The sequence below is a fragment of the Sapajus apella genome, unplaced genomic scaffold (assembly GCF_009761245.1).
Source record: "Sapajus apella isolate SASKATOON/1434 unplaced genomic scaffold, GSC_monkey_1.0 scaffold46, whole genome shotgun sequence".
Classification (NCBI taxonomy): domain Eukaryota; kingdom Metazoa; phylum Chordata; class Mammalia; order Primates; family Cebidae; genus Sapajus; species Sapajus apella.
The window spans coordinates 16,840,415-16,857,881 of record NW_022436986.1 but is presented as its reverse complement, the minus strand read 5'-3'; the positions used below and the strand labels follow the sequence as shown (position 1 = coordinate 16,857,881).

The window sequence follows — 17,467 nt, the reverse complement described above, 5'->3', positions numbered from 1 at the left end:
GAAATCATGAGATTTAAAGATGCTGGTAAGACAGTGTTTGATGATACACCACCAGGTAGAAGAGAGAACTAAGCATAGAAGGAAATAAAAGCCCAATTGGGGAGACAACGGAAAGGAGAACAGAGAGGAATCAAGGGAAGAGAACATGATGATGCTGGTGATGTTGATGTTGTATAGCAAGAGTAAGAGAATGAGGGAGACTGAGATGTTGTTAGCTGAGAAGGTGACAATAGAACTTTGTGCCCACAAACTCTATTTGGAAGCAAGCCATGAGTATGGGAAACTGTTTATCTCATCTGACAAGACTGGTACATTCTGCAGATGTACCCCTGAACTCAAAATAAAAGTTAAAAATAGAAAATCAAACCACATTTCCTCATAGTGGGAGACTCACCTAAACTACTACTATATATGCATATACATAGAGATTAATAGCATGGACCTTAAAATTGAAAAAAAAAAAAAAAAAAAAAGACAAACATCACTGGATTTGTGGAGTTCAAGGAATTGTGAGAATTAAGTGGCTAGTCATTCTATTTCATGGCCGTTAAAATTTCTTAGGGTGATTGCAGGAGTAGAGTTAGATAGAAGACACTAAACCTGGAATCAGAGTCTTCAATAAGTATGGGGGAGTTCCTGGAAGAGCAGATGACATAATGAATAGAATTAGAGGAAAGATAGGTCAAAATGGCATAAGCCCTCATGAGAGGAAAGATTTTGCATAGGAATACAAAATAGAATGGCTTAAAAGCAGCAATGAGGGCAGGGAGATTACCTATTAGTGTTTGATAGCCTTGTAGACATGAAGTGGGGAAAACAGAACAGCTTCCATTGAAGCAGAAAATCACTCAGAAGAATATCAAATTTGAAATAAGGCAAAAGGGTAGAAGTGTCTACAAAGAGGTTGGAAATAAAAAGAATGTCCGACTGTGTTTCACAGGTGTTGGGTAAAGGCTTTAGAAGAAAGTTTCACAGTGAAAGAATTCAGGGTGGAAGAAGTCAGGAGATGTGTGAAGTCAAGAAAATGGGAGAGGAGAGAGAATTGAGAGGCTTGCCTTAGGGTAGTGGTTGATGGCAGACATAAGAGGTGTGCAGTTAACTGGCCTCAAGTTTATGCTTTGAACTTGAACTTTTCTCATTGCTGAATTGCCAGGCCTGAGAAAACCTCTATTTACGATTTTAAAGTATACCAAGTCAGGCTGGGCGTGGTGGCTCATGCCTGTAATCCCAGTATATTGGGAGTCCAAAATGGGTAGATCAACAAGGTCAGGAGATCTGTACCAGCCTGGCTAACACGGTGAAACCCCATCTCTACTAAAAATCCAAAAATCTAACTGGGCGTGGTAGCATGCACCTGTCGTCCCAGCAACTCAGGAGGCTGAGGCAGGAGAATTGCTTGAACCCAGAAGGCGGAGGTTGCGGTGAAGATCGCACCACTGCACTTTAGCCTGGGTGACAGAGTGAGACTCTGTCTCAAATAAATAAATAAATAATAAATAAAGTGTACCAAGTCAACTTTCAGATCAATAGACAAATCTCTTTCCCACTCACTCATCTTCACTTGCAGGGCTCCACAACTCTCCACAGCTCCTCCCACACCATTGTTGGCTGTGCAGCAGTAAATGCCATCATCACTATCTTCCACACTCAGGATGGTGAGGAGCTGACCATTCTCCCGGATGCTGTACCGGGTGTCAAAGAGCCTGCAGGTCACAGAGAAAAATGACAGATTAGTGCTTCATCTGTGATTTTTCGGCTATGATTCATTTATCAAACTGATGACTTGTCAATGAGGAAGTAGAATAAAGGGGAGAGGAAACTTGAGTGAGTTCTGAATAATAGGATAACCATACTTGGTAGTATAAAGCTAACATTATATTCTAATCTTTCCTAGGCTCCAATAGTGAAAGTACCACAGTCCATCAAAAATGCTTTCAAAGGGTGTTGTCTACTGATAAGACAAAATTTAAAGTTTACTTAATTCAGGAAAGCATATCAAACCAAGATATAGGTGTCTTGTCCCCATAATTTCTCGGAAGTAGTAGCTATTAATAGATAATGAAAATGCACATGTATAAATGATGAACAGAAAGGGTTAATTATTTATTGGATTAACTAATGATTAGTTGAATATTCATTCTTTCATTAAACAATTATTTATTGAATGCTAACAAGTGCCAGGCACAGTTCTAGTTACTTGGGATCATAAGGAAGCAAAACAACTTCCAACTATAAAAATATATGCTTTACATATATTATCTATTTAATTATATGCAAACCATTTGTTGAGAAGAAAATTAGGGCAACAAAAAGATATTTGAAGAGAAGCATCAATATAAAAGAGAGTTTCTTTTAACCAAATAAGATTTTTTTGTGTGTGATTATATTTTTTAATTGCATTTTATATTTTAGGGTACATGTGAAGAACATGCAAGATTGTTGCATAGGTACACACATGGCAGTGTGATTTGCTGCCTTCCTCTCCATCACCTATATCTGGCATTTCTCCCCATGCTATCTCTCCTCAACTCCCCACCCCCTGCTGTCCCTCCCCTATTTCCCCCTGACAGGCCCGAGTGCCAAATAAGATTTTTTTTTTTATGACAAATGTGTGTGGTAAGCAGAATAACAGTCCCTCAAAGGTCCTTGTCTTAATCGCTAAAATCTGTCAATATGTCATCTTATTTTGCAAATGTTAAGAATCTTAAAATGTGGTGTTCTGGACTATTCAAATGGGCCCTATGTAATAATAAGTATCCTTAAAAAAATGGAAGAGGGAGGCAGATTGATAAAACGAGGAATGAAAACGGAGGGAGAGGTCAGCGTGGTGCCACTGCTAGTGTTATAAATGAAGGAGAGGCCAGGGGATGCAGGTAGCCTCTAGAAGCTGAGAGAGACAAGAAATCAGATTCTTCCCTTGAGCTTCCAGAAGGAACTCAGCCCTGCCAACACTTTGATTTTAGCCCAGAGAGATTTATTTCATACTTGTGACCTCCAGAACTATAACATAGTACCTTTATGTTGTTTTACGCCACTAAGTTTGTGGTAATTTGTTACAGCAAGAATAGGAAATAAATACAGATTTGGGTACCTGGAAGTGTGGTGCTGCTGCAACAAATCCCAAAAAATGTGGATGTTGCTTTGCAATTGAGTAGTAGGTAGAACTGAAAAAAATTTGAAAAGCATGCTAGAAAAAGCCTACATTTCCTCAAAGAGACTATTAATAAAAATACGCATGTTAGTAATTCTGCTCCTGAGGACGTGGAAGGAAGAGAGTTACATGGCAGAGAAAATCTAAATCATCTTAAAGAACACCTAAGTTATCATGAACAGACTGTTGGTAGAAATATGTATGTTCAAAGCACTACTGATGAGGACTTGGGTGAAAATAAGGAGCATATTACTAGGAAAGGAAGAAAAGGGGATCCTTGTTATGTAGGACAGGGAGCTTAGCTGAATGGTGTCCTGCAGTTATGTGGAAAACAAAGCTTATAAATGGTGATATCAGATATTTAGCTAAAGAAGTTTCTAAGCAATGTGTTGAAGGTGTGGCCTCATTTATTTTTGCTGCTTCTAGTAAAATTCAAGAGGAAAAAGATAAGTGGACAGAAAACCTGTTAAGCAAAAAAGGAACCAGGACTTGATGATTTGGGATTATCAGCCTATCCAGATTGCACAAAATACTAGCAAACCAAATTCGACAATACTTTGGAAAGAACATCTCTCATGGCTAAGCGGAATTTATCCCTGGGATACAGGAATAGTTCAACATATGCAAATTAATCAATGTTCTGCATCATGTAAACAGATGAAGGGTAAAAACCATAGGATTATTTCAATATATGCTGAAAAAGCATTTGATAAAAATTCAACATCTTTTCATGATTTAAAAAAAACCCTCAAAAACAGAAGGAAAATGCCTCAAAATAATAAAAGCCATGTATGACAGACACACAGCTAGTATCATACTGAATGAGGAAAAACTGAAAGCCTTTCCTGTAATCTGGAATGCAACAAGGATGCCCACTGTCACCGGTGTTACTCAACACAGTACTGGAAGTCCTACCTAGAGCAATCGGACAAGAGAGAAATATAAAGGGCCAGCCAAACTGGAAGGGAAGAATTATATTTGTTTGCAGATTTTATGCTCTTATATTTGGAAAAACCTAAAGATTACACAGAAAACTGTTAGAACTGATATTCTGTGAAGTGTCAGGATACAAAATCAACATACAAAAATCAGTAACATTTATATATGCCAACAATGAACAATATGAAAAAGAAATTTTAAAAGTAATCTTATTTACAATAGCCACATATAAAATTAAATAGCTAGGAATTAAATAAGTCAAATATCTCTATAATGAAAGCTACAAAACACTGATGAAAGAAATTGATGAGGATACCAAAAAAAAAAAAATAGGAATCATATTAATGGATTGGAAATCAGTATTGTTAAAAAGTTCATATTATCCAAAGCAATCTACATATTCAGTGCAATTCCTATCAAAATACCAATGACATTTATCACACAAATAGAACAAAAAAATCCTAAAATTTATGTGGAACCACAGAAGGCCCAGAATAGCCAAACCTATCTTAAGCGAAAAGAATAAAACTGGAAGAATCACATTGCCTTACTTGAAATCATACTACAGAGCTAGAGTAACAAAAACAGTATGGTTCCTGCATCAAAAAAGACACATAGACCAATGGAATAAAATAGAGAACTCAAAAGAAATCCACACACCTACAGGGAACTCATTTTCAAAAAGGATACTAAGAACATACACTGGGAAAAAGACAGTCTCTCTAAGGGTAAATAATGTATGGAAAACTGGATATCCACATACAGAAGAATGAAACTAGACCCCTACCTCTCTCCATACATAAAAACCAAATCAAAATGGATTAAAGGCTTAAATCTAAGACTTCAAACTATAAAACTACTACAAGAAAACATTGGGGAAAATCTCCAGGACATTGGTCTAGGCAAAAATTTCTTGAGCAATACCCACAAACACAAGCAATCAAAACAAAAATGGACAAATGGAATCACATCAAATTAAAAGGCTTCTGCACAGCAAAGGATACAAGAAACAAACTGAAGAGACAACCAACATAATGGGAGAAAATATTTGAAAACTACCCATCTGACAAAAGATTAATAACCAGAATACATAAGGAGCTCAAACAATAAAATACATAAGGAGCCCTACAATAAAAAGTCCATTAATCCAATCAAAAATAGGCAAAAGATTTGAACAGTTTCTCAAAAGAAGACATGCAAATGGCAAATAGTCATATGAAAAAGTGCTCAACATTATTGATCATCACAGAAACAAAAAAACTACAATGAAATATTATCTCGCTTTAGTGAAAATACCTTATATCCAAAAGACAGGCAATAACAAATGCTGGCAAGGATATGTAGATAAAGGGAACCCTTGTACATTGTTGATGTGGGAATGTAAATTAGTACAACCACTATGGAGAATAGTTTGAAGTTTCCTCAAAAAACTAAAAATTCAGCTTCCATATGATCCAGCAACCCCACTGCTGGATATATAAGTAAAAGAAAGGACATCAGTATATCTAAGAGATATCTGGACTCCTATGTTTGTTACAGCACTGTTTACAATAACTAAGATTTGTAAGCAACCATTAACAGATGAATTAATAAAGAAATTATGTTATATATATACAATGGACTACTATTCAGCCATAAAAAGAATGAGATCCAGTCATTTGCAAAGACAGATCGAACTGGAGATCATTATGGTAAGTGAAATTAGCCAGGCACAGGAAGACGAACATTGCATGTTCTCACTTATTTGTGGGATCTAAACATCAAAACAATTGAACTCATAGACACGGAGAGTAAAAGGATGGTTCCCAGAGGCTGGGAAGGGTAGTACAGGGATGGGGGCCACGTAGGAGATATTTAGTAGGTACAAAAAAATAGAAAGAATGAGAATGTCCTACTATTTGATAAAACAACAGAGTGGCTATAGTCAATGATAAATTAGTGGTACATTGTAAAATAACATGTATAATTAGACTGTAACTCAAAAGATAAATGCTTGGCAGGGATGGATATCCCATTCTCCATGATGTACTTATTTCACAGTGCATGCCTGTATCAAAACATTTCATGTACTTCATATATATATGTATGTATATATATATATATATATATACACACACACACACACACACACATACTCTCTATCCACAAAAGTTAAGAAAAAAGTTTTTAAAAGGTAGAATACTTACTTAATGAGAATTTTATTTCTAGTCCAGGAAATCTCAGGCTGGGGGTAGGATTCCACTGCACACATGAAAGTAGCCACTTCTTCAACTAAGGCATCCACTGTTTCAAGAGGAGTGGTGATGACAGGAGCTGAAAGGGAAGGATAAATCAAAGAGAATGTTCTAGAATTTTGTGTACTAACCCTTCCTTAAGCCATCAGAAGCCATTACATACTGGAATGAGAATTCTATTTCCCCAGAGTAGAAATTTGCCAAGAGAAAGGAAAAGCTTATGTAAAGAAAGTTGATCCTACTTCCAAACTAGGTATTTGAGAATCAAAAGAGAAGGCCCTCAGGAAAGTAGGGCTTAGAATTTATGATATATATGAGGAGAGGCTGATCCAAGCTTTGTGGGGCCCAAGTTTATGTAATTTGAGTATACTTTTTAAGGAAAAAAAAAATAAAGTTATGAATACACAATTTCTGTGGCCACCCCAATGTCATCAGCATAAAGGAAAGTGAGACTACAGGAAAGTCATGGTGAAAAAGGATAATAATTTTAAAGAATTGTTGTTTAAGAATGATTTTCCCCTAATTTTATGAAAATAGACACTCATATAAACCCAGTGGTAAAGCCCACTGAAGGTCTTATAAAGGGCTTTTGCTAATGAGAGTCTGAAGCTTATGCTTTATCAGATTTGTAGAGAATTCACTTTGGCATACAAATAGAAAAGAAAAAGACACCACTTTGTGAATTATAGACTTTAATGGGTAGAGAGCGTGGTAGGTGAACTCAGTAAAGCTGTTTTGTTCTATTTTATTTTTTTAAAGACAGTTGGAGGAAAGGTTGTAGACATGGTCTCTTCTTTTTCTCACTCTTCTGTGAAATGTAAAACCTTGAGCTTTAGGTCAGGCATCATGTGTTAGACATCTTTTAATTCCCAGGGTGAGCACAGCGAGTGAGATGCATTTAAACAGTAAATTATATAGTCACTTCAGTTAAAGGACAAGGTATATATCAAAACCAAATAAGTATTATGATTGATCTTTAGAGGTGAAATAGTGACAGACTTATAAAGCATCTAGAACAGACTGGCACATTGTTTGGCACATTTATTTATCAATAAAACATTTATGGTTTTATTTCACATTGAAATAACAATAGAAAAAATAATATGTGGACACACTGAATTAAAACTATAAAAATCAAAGATAAAATAACATTGAAATAAAACTATAAAATATCCACTTTCTGAATAAACCATATTATTATTATTTTTGGTAATGTCAAAGGCAAGCTCATCTGCTGACAGTGAGAAAAAATGGTGGGTGGAAGTGTTTACTTGGCCCATATCTCCCATGCTAATTTTGTTTTTTAGGATTCGGTTTGAACATCTATCTCCTTCCACTTTCCTTGATGTGCTAGGCAGACCCAAATGCCCTTTTCCTCAACCTCAGGTTATCCTGTAAATGTCAATCTTATAATGTCATTTGTCACACAGGCACTATTAAAATGATCTGTCTTTGTCCCACATACCTTTACATAACTAAGTAAAAATAACTGTTAGCTTAGAATTCTACAGCCAGCTTAGGTATTAATTTTAAAGTCAGAACTCTTACAAACAACGGTTGAAAGTGTTTACCATTCATAGACTTTCTCTGAAATAGTTAATAGACTCAATAAGGAATAACATATACCAGATAGAAAGGGGTGAGTTATAAAAAAAAAAAAAACAGCGTAAATGGTGGTGAGATATAATTGCAATTTTAACACACTATGGAATATTTTAAAAACAAATCACTAATTTTTGTGTTTAAAGTGGAATTAAATTCAAGACAAGCAATTACAAGATCAAAGTTCACAGAAAAAATTTAAAGTGCTAAGTAGTTTTAAAAAATGCTAATCTCTTTGCCATAAACAACAGCAGGACAGAAATATTGAATAAGTAACTTCAAACAGAAAGAAAATCTATGGTTAAATGCTATGTTAAAACTTTATTAATGGTTACCACTAAAAAAAAGAAATAAAATGCAAAATTTCCAAACAACAGAAAAAAAAGGGACTAGAAAAGCTTTATCAGTCAAAAACAAAAACAACAAGAAAAAGACTAAGCCAAGAAAAAGCATGGTTAACAGAAAGCATAAAATAATATGGAAGAAACAAGTCCAAATATACCAAAAATCACAGTAAGCGCCGGTGATATAAACTGACCTATGAAATGACTGATGCTATCAAACACAAAAGACACACCTAAATAAAATAAAACAGAAATGTTAAAGGGGAGGGAAAATATGTACAAAGCAAACAGTGTCCCAAAGAAAGTAACATAGCAATATTAATATAAGAAAAATGTAATATAAGGGCACATGCATTTATAAAGAAAAATAGAAACATTAATGATAAAAGGAACAAGCCATAAAAAAGTATGACAATTATGAAAATTATTTAAAAATATGGACTCAAACTCAAAAGGAAAATTATCACAAGAGTAAATGGAGAAATGTTTTAGTATAGTGTAAACCTTTAAGAGATCTCCTTCAGACACTAAATAAATCAAACAGAAATACAGTAAAGATATCAAAGATATAAATATCAAAATTAACACTCAATATAATGTATATTTTTAAAACACTTAAAAAATTAGAGAATATATTTTTTTAAATGATGCATAGATGAAACATTCAAACATACAGAAAATATACTAAGCTATATAGGAGATTTTAACCCAGCTTAAATAATTGATTTTATATAGACTATATTTCCTAACCATAATAAAATCTGTAAGAAATAGACAATAAAAAGACAGTAAAACAAACAAAAAGTCCCCATCCTGTTTATAGATCAAAAGACAAAAATATAATTACATATGTAGTAAAACAGAAAAACAGAATTAGTAAAATTAATTAAACAGATATGCACATAAACTCTAAGCCCTGATAGGTTGACACACATTTTCAAATGCTCATGAAAACTAAAGATTAAATAAAATTCAAAAATATAGATTATATGTCACATTCTTGGATCACAATTCAACAGAACTAAACAGTAATGAATATTTAAAAACCCAAATCCAAAGAATTAAGAATTTTGAAGACAAAATTGTTCTAAATCATTCAAACATCAAAAAGGAAATTAAACTGGAATTAAAAACATGAAAAACTACATATCAACATGTAGTAAAGGTTGTGGTGAAATAATTAACAATATTCACAGAAGAAAAAGATTATCAAAGAACACTTCTGAAAAAAATATAATATCCCAAAGTTTTTCAGGTAAGTTTTAAAAAACTTTTAAGAAAGAATTAAGTCTCAAGTTATAAAAAGCTACAAGGAGCCAGATGCAGTGACTCATGCTTGTAATCTCAACACTTTGGGAAGCTGAGGCAGGAGAATCCATTAAGCCCAGGAGGATCCATTGACCCCAGATGTTTGAGACAAGCCTGGGCAACATGGCAAGACCACATCTCTACAAAAAATACAAACAAACAAAAAAATAGCTGGGTATAGGTGCTGCACATCTGTAGTCCCAGCTACTTGGGAGCCTGAGGTAGGAGGATCACTTGAGACCAGGGGTCAAGGCTGCAGTGAGCCATGATTACACCACTGCACTCCAGCCTGGGTGACAGGGAAAGACCCCATCTCAAAAAGAAGCAAGCAAAAGCTATAGGGAATATAAAATATAGAAAGCTTCTCAAGTCAGTCTTTGGAATAAAACAATGCTGATGTAAGTCAAGCAGGATGTAAAGCCCTAGAGTAAAATTTTAAAAAGCAAATTAAATTCAATCACATATTTCAAAATTACAACTATACATTTAGACAGAAAAAACTCTCACAAAAATGTAAGGATAATTTAATAGAAAAGTCCTTTAAACAGGATTTACTATAGTCATAGTTTAAAAGATACCTATTGCAGTCAAAAAGGCAGTGGCAGAATTAACTATCCATTCCCTACTTAAAAACCATTTCTAAAGTAGGAATATAACAGTATTTCTTTAACATGATAAAAAATATTTCTCAACCACTGAGATTGATGAAACTAGGAATATAAAAAACTACACAAAACATTCACACACATTCACAGGATGATTCAAATTTGGCTTGACGCAGTGGAGAGAAAATGGTGTTCCACACAGAGAAAATGGTGCATGTGAAAGCCTGAAGACAGTGGGAAGTTGGTGCCCTAAGCCAGTTCCAGGAAGACACAGACATTTATAAAAGATGGGGAGGAGAATGAAGAGTTTAGAAGAGAGACTGAGAGGAAGAAACCAGAGTTGTAAGCAAAGCCAGCAGAGGCTGTTGGCAGAGCCCAAGAGTAGCACACATTTCACAAAAGAGGGAGAATCAAATGCTGCCAAGAGGTTTTTTTTTTTCTTTTAATTATACTATAAGTTCTGGGGTACATGTACAGAATGTGCAGGTTTATTACATAGGTATACACGTGCCATGGTGGTTTGCTGCATCCATCCCCCGATCAGCTACAGTAGATATTTCTCCTAATGTTATGCCTCCCACCCTCTGCTATACCTGCCCTACCCCCTCAGCCCCCAACAGGCTGCCATGTGTGATGTTCCCCTCCCTGTGTCCATGTGTTCTCATTGTTCAACACCTGCTTATGAGTGAGAACATGTATGTGGTGGTTGGTTTTCTGTTCTTGTGTCAGTTTGCTGAGAATGGTGGTTTCTAGCTTCATCCATGTCCCTGTCCCTGCAAAGGACATGAATGAATCATTTTATATGGCTTCATAGTATTCCATGGTGAATATGTGCCACATTTTCTTTATCCGGTCTATCATTAATGGACATTTAGGTTGGTTCCAAGTCTTTGCTATTGTGAACAGTGCCGCAATGAACATACATGTGCATGTAGGATGACTTTGGGTATATAGCCAGTAATGGGATTGTTGGGTCAAATGGTATTTCTATTTCTAGATCCTTGAGGAATTGCCACAGTGTCTTCCACAATGGTTGAGCTAATTTACACTCCTACCAACAGTGTAAAAGTGTTCCTATTTCTCCACATCCTCTCCAGCACATGTTGTCTCCAAACTTTTTAATAATCACCATTCTAACTGGCATGAGATGGTATCTCAATGTGGTTTTTATTTGCGTTTCTCTAATGACCAGCAATGGCAAGCTGTCTTTCATGTTTGTTGGCTGCATAAATGTCTTTTTTGGAGAAGTGTCTATTCATATCCTTCACCCACTTTTTGATAGGGTTGTTGGGTTTTTTTTCTTGTAAATTTGTTAAGTTCTTTGTAGATTCTGTATATTAGCCCTTTGTCAGATGGGTAGATTGCAAAATTTTTTTCCCGTTCTGTTGGTTGCTGTTTCACTCTAATGATAGTTTCTTTTGCTATACAAAAGCTCTTTAGTTAAATAAGATCCCATTTGTCTATTTTGACTTTTGTTGCCATTGTTTTTGGTGTTTTAGTCATGAAGTCCTTGCCCATGCCTATGTCCTGAATGGTATTGCCTAAGTTTTCTTCTAGGGTTTTTATGGTGCTAGGTCTTATGTTTAAATCTTTAATGCATCTGGAGTTAATTTTTGTATAAGCTGTAAGGAAGGGGTCCAGTTTCAGCTTTCTGCGTATGGCTAGCCAGTTTTCTCAACACCATTTATTAAATAGGGAATCCTTTTCCCATTGCTTGTTTTTGTCAGGTTTGTCAAAGATTAGATATTGTAGATGTGTGGCGTTATTTCTGAGTGGCGTCTATATCTCTGTTTTGGTACCAGTACCATGCTGTTTTGATTGCTGTAGCCTTGTAGTAATAGTTTAAAGCCAGGTAGCATGATGCCTCCACCTTTTTTTTTTTTTTTTTTTTTTCTTTAGAATTTTTTTGGTTATTTGGACGCTTTTTTGCTTTCATATGAAGTTTAAGGTGTTTTTTTTTTCCAAATCTGTGAAGAAAGTCAATGGTAGCTTGATAGGGATAGCATTGAATCTGTAAATTACTTTGGGCAGTATGGCCATTTTCACATTATTGATTCTTCCTAACCATGAGCACGGAATGTTTCTCCATCTGTTTGTTTCCTCTCTCATTCCCTTAAGCAGTGGTTTGTATTTCTCCTTGAAGAGGTCCTTCACATCCCTTGTAAGTTGTATTCCTAGGTATTTAATTCTCTTTGTAGGAATCGTGAATGGGAGTTCATTCTTGATTTGGCTCTCTGTCTGTTATTGGTGTATAGGAATGCTTGTGATTTTTGCACATTGATTTTGTATCCTGAGACTTTGCTGAAGTTGTTTATCAGCTTAAGGACGTTTTGGACTGAGTTGACAGGGTCTTCTAAATATATAATCATGTCGTCTGCAAATAGATACAATTTGACTTCCTCTTTTCCTAATTGAATACCCTTTATTTCTTTTTCTTGCCTGATTACCCTGGCCAGAACTTCCAATACTATGTTTAATAGGAGTGGTGAGAGAGGGCATCTTTGTCTTGTGCCAGTTTCCAAGGTCTATTCTTCCAGTTTTTGCCCATTCTGTATGATATTGGCTGTGGGTTTGTCATAAATAGTTCTTATTATTTTGAAATATGTTCCAATGGTACCTAGTTTATTGAGAGTGTTTAGCATAAAGGGCTGCTGAATTTGTCGAAGGCCTTCTCTGCATCTATTGAGACATTCATGTGGTATTTGTCTTGGTTCTGTTTATGTGATGGATTCCATTGATAGATTTGTGTGTGTTGAACTAGCCTTGCATCCGAGCGATAAAGCCAACTTGACTGTGATGGATGAGCTTTTTGATGTGACTTTGGATTTAGTTGGCCAGTATTTATTGAGGATTTTCATATCAGTGTTCATCATGGATATTGGCCTGAAATTTTCTTTTTTAATTGTGTCTCTGCCAGGTTTTGGTATCAGGATGATGTTGGTCTCATAAAATGAGTAAGGGAGGATTCCCTCTTTTTGTATTGTTTAGAATAGTTTCAGAAGGAATGGTACCAGCTCCTCTTTGTACATCTGGTAGAATTTGGCTGTGAACCCTCCTGGTCCTGGACTTTTTTTGGCTGGTAGATTATTAATTGCTGCCTCAACTTCAGATCTTGTTATTGGTCTATTCAGGGATTCAACTTCTTCCTGGTTTATTCTTGGGAGGATGCAAGTGTCCAGGAATTTATTCATTTCTTTTAGATTTACTGGTTTATTTGCATAGAGGTGTTTGTAGTAATCTCTGATGGTAGTTTGTATTTCTGTGGGATTGGTGGTGATATTCCCTTTATCATTTTATATGCCATCTGATTCTTCTCTCTTTTCTTCTTTATTAGTCTGGCTAGCAGTCCATCTATTTTGTTAATCTTTTCAAAAACCACCTCCTGGATTCATTGATTTTTTTTGAAGGCTTTTATGTATCTCTATTTCCTTCAGTTCTGCTCTGATCTTAGTTATTTCTTATCTTCCACTAGCTTTTGAATTTGTTTGATCTTGCTTCTCTAGTTCTTTTAATGGTGATTTTTACATATATACACATATGTATGAGAGAAAGAGACTGAAAGAATGAATAGCAAAATGCTAACAGCATTTATCCCTAGCTATGAGCATTATGTGTAATTTTATATTTTTGCTCTTCTGTATCTTGCAGGATTTTTTTTTATTGTTATTTGGGCTCTGGGATACATGTGCACATCCTGCACCCTGCAGGATTGTTGCATAGGCACATACATGCCATGATAGTTTGCTGTCTCCATCCCTCCACCCATCGCCTGTATCAGGCATTTCTCCTGGTGTTATTCCTCCCCAACCTCCAGGATTTTTTAAAAAAATGAATGCATATTACCTTTGTAATAGACAAAAACATTGTAGCAAATAGAATGTCAAAGAAATGTTAATTTTCTAAATGCAATGGAAGCAAACTTGTAATCCATAAAGTTTGAGAAAGCCAATCTCATTAAATAGTTATTTTCTAAACAACAGATGAATGAAACAATCAATTAATAGTATCATCATCTAGATATTGAAAGATAAAAAACAACATTTTATGAAGCTTGTGGGGTGTGGTCAACAATGGGCCCGAAGGTTAACTGACGATGTTGAATGCTTTTACTGTTTAAAAAGAAAGACTATGGAGCAACTAGACAGTAAGAGGCAATGTAGCACAGGACTTGAATTCACAACCCAGCTCCATCGCTTACCCGTTCTGCAAGTCACTTAACCACACTTAACCTCAGTGTCTCAATTGTAGATGGAGGTAATAATAAAGCCTCCACATAAGCGTGTCAGCAGTAAATAAATAGAAAGCATTTAAAATTGTCCTTGGTCCACACGGAGCACTGTGCAAACGTTACTTGATTCTGTAATTTAGAAAAAAGAAACCCAGGCTGTTCAGTTGTTTTCTTTGTCTCTATTACATTCAAATTTATTATACCATTAATATTTTATCTCAGGCTGGATATGATTGGTGGCTTATGCCTATAATCCCATCATTTTTGAGGCCAAGGTGGGAGGATCCCTTGAGCCTAGGAGTTTGAGACCAGGCTGGGAAACATAGGGAAACCATGTCTCTACAAAAAAATTAAAAATTAGCTGGCATGGTGGCACACACCTTGTAATCCCGCTACTTGGGAAGCAGCTGAGGTAAGAGGATCAACTGAGCCCAGGAGTTCAAGGCTTCAGTGAACTGTAATTGCACCTCGGTACTCCACCCTGTGTGGCACAGCAAGACCCTGTCTCCAAAATAATAATAATAATAATCATCATCGTCATCATCCCCAGGAATCTGTCCTATGAAAATAATCTTGCGTATAGAAAGGCATATAACTTTTACTGCAGAAAATGAATCCATTGTACTTAATTCTATAATTGTAGTAAAGTGGGAGAAGATTGAGGCACAGTTTTATCTTCTACAGGTTTGCAAGAACCACTTGTAATTTTTCAAGAATTTTGAGAGGTGATTGTTACATACAACCATTATTAAAAACCAAGTTGTATACATTTATAATTAAATATGTTAAAAACAAAGTATTAATACTTGACATTCCTAATGTTTTAACTACATTTTACCATTGTATAAGTTCTTGAGGTTATCTCTAATGTATCTAGTAGAAATAATACATAAAGGATGCTACTACACATGCTATTTCCCAACTCAGTGCTCAGTATTTGATAGTAGCTTGAGTCTGGCCATGTACACAATGGAGTCTTTTACTATGGAGTATTTATACTGCAGAAATCAACAAGAGCAACACTTCTGGGCCTTTTTTGTTTCTCAGCGAGGTGAATATTAAACATATACTAGCACACTGTTATTTAAACAGAATATTAGTCACTGCACATGATGTTTTGAGGATTATTAATAATAGAGAATATGCTTATACCTTAGTGCTAAGTAAAAACAGCAGGCAGCAGAATTGTATAAACAATATTATTAGCACTTTCAAAAATACATTTAAAAAACGAAAGAAAATATATCAACATGTTAATAGTCCTTTTTCTGTCTTAAACTTTATGTATTTTGTATTTTCAAAATCAATCTTAAATACTATATGCTATTTTTATAAGAGAGAAACTTTATTTACTAGTCTTTTTTTTTTTTTTTTTTCACTTAATACACAGATGCAGAAGTGGTAGAGGTAACAGACTGACTAGTAATGTTATCTTTCCAGTGAGGTGACAAATCAGAGGTGTCACATGAACTGTTGAGATCAGTTAAGATCAAAGAAGTAAGTCTTACAATGTCTTGGAAAACAGACATAGAGAAATATACAAGGTGTTACTAAGAACTTTACTAAGTTAACACTTTCCGGTAAGATTCAGTGACACAACAGTATTATGTGAAATTTGACTGTTTTTACTAATATTAGCAACTAAAATTGGTTAAGAATTTGGTATGTGCTATGCATTATACTTTTCATTCATTATCTCATTTATTTGTCACAACAAACATAAAGGTAGATAATATTCCCACCTGCAGACCAGAAATGGAGTTAAAAAAAAGGGTTAAATAATTTGTCTACATATCACAAAAATAGGATGTGATAGAACTAAACTTCAGGGTTAAAGTTGGTTTATAGTTCCTTTCTCTAAGATATACTGCATCTTCAAGATCATACTGATTATGCACAGATAGATGAAGAGAAGATGTATATGCACATCAGTTTCTCTACGCAGAATGTAAAGTCCACATTGCCCATATTTCCAGTTATTCAAATCTGCTTTCCAGTTTTTACTGACACAATCACATGGGTCAGTTGTATTTGATGATATTTGTGGACTCAGCACACTGTCTCTTGTTTACTTTCATTCTACTATCAGCTTTCATCTCAGCCAGAGCCTGTTTAAACTAGGGCACGATTTCTTCTCCCAATCCAAGGACTACATGAATAACAAATACATGAACACAATCCTTTTCTGAACCCAAAGAACAACTTGATTTGAGTATTAACTGTTTGATGAGATGGACATGACATTACCTTTCCTTATGGGCTCTCGCATATGGCCATTGATTTACCAACTTTTGATTATTTTTTGATTGATGTGACCAACGATTGGGTACACAAAAAAACAAGGTGTATTTGCTCCTTTCTATATTAGTAAAATTAGGGCTCAGACTTAGAAAATATTATGTTTCTCTAACATTATGAATGCAGTATTTTTTTTAGTATAATAAAACACTTTGGGGTTGGTTTAAACTTTTTGAACCTTCTCTTCCAAGCCTTAACTAGCCTTGTTTCACTTTCTTCATGATCCAAATGGTACCCCTTAGTATGCTGCCATATAACTTCAACTCCTTTACTCTCTAGTTCTTTAGCTGTACTGACCCTGGAAAGTGCCAAACCTGAATTAATCTGGCCATCTGTCCTCGCTACCCTATGTTCACATAGCATTGCTGGGTAAAGTGCAGCAAATGTTCAGGTCAGGAGTACTGTAAAGAAAGCTGCAGTTCCTGGCCCCAGCTGGGTCCTCAGCATGGCCCATGTGATCCTCTCATCTTCCTGAATACAGCCACTCCCTTCAGGCCCCCTTTCTACCCATCACTTGTTGCTCTCCTCCAATGACATCAGGTTTTATTTCACTGAGAAGCTGCCTACTCCATGTACCTTTGGAAATAAGGTGGAGTTTAAAGAAATCTTGACATTTCTGCTCCTTCCTTCTTTTCTTTAAGGTCGACAATATTTGAAGCAACTCTGTTTACTCAAACATGCAATGAGTAACTCTTTGAATGCATGGCAATATAAAATATTCATCCAGGACTGTGTGTCCTGGATTTCAATGACAGCTG

At 35.4% G+C, this 17,467-nt stretch overlaps 1 protein-coding gene across 6 annotated transcripts in view; it reads right to left on the bottom strand.

The window, feature by feature from the left end:
- The window catches only part of MUSK (muscle associated receptor tyrosine kinase), a 135,233-nt gene that overhangs the window by 103,155 nt on the left and 14,611 nt on the right, over nt 1-17,467 (bottom strand). For all 6 annotated transcript variants that reach the window (XM_032240326.1, XM_032240327.1, XM_032240328.1 and 3 more), the window contains exons 3-4: nt 6,277-6,403; nt 1,552-1,703 (exon numbers count right to left, since the gene is read on the bottom strand). In XM_032240326.1, coding sequence (XP_032096217.1) covers nt 1,552-1,703; nt 6,277-6,403 — 279 coding nt within the window. The remainder of the gene's footprint in view (nt 1-1,551; nt 1,704-6,276; nt 6,404-17,467) is intronic.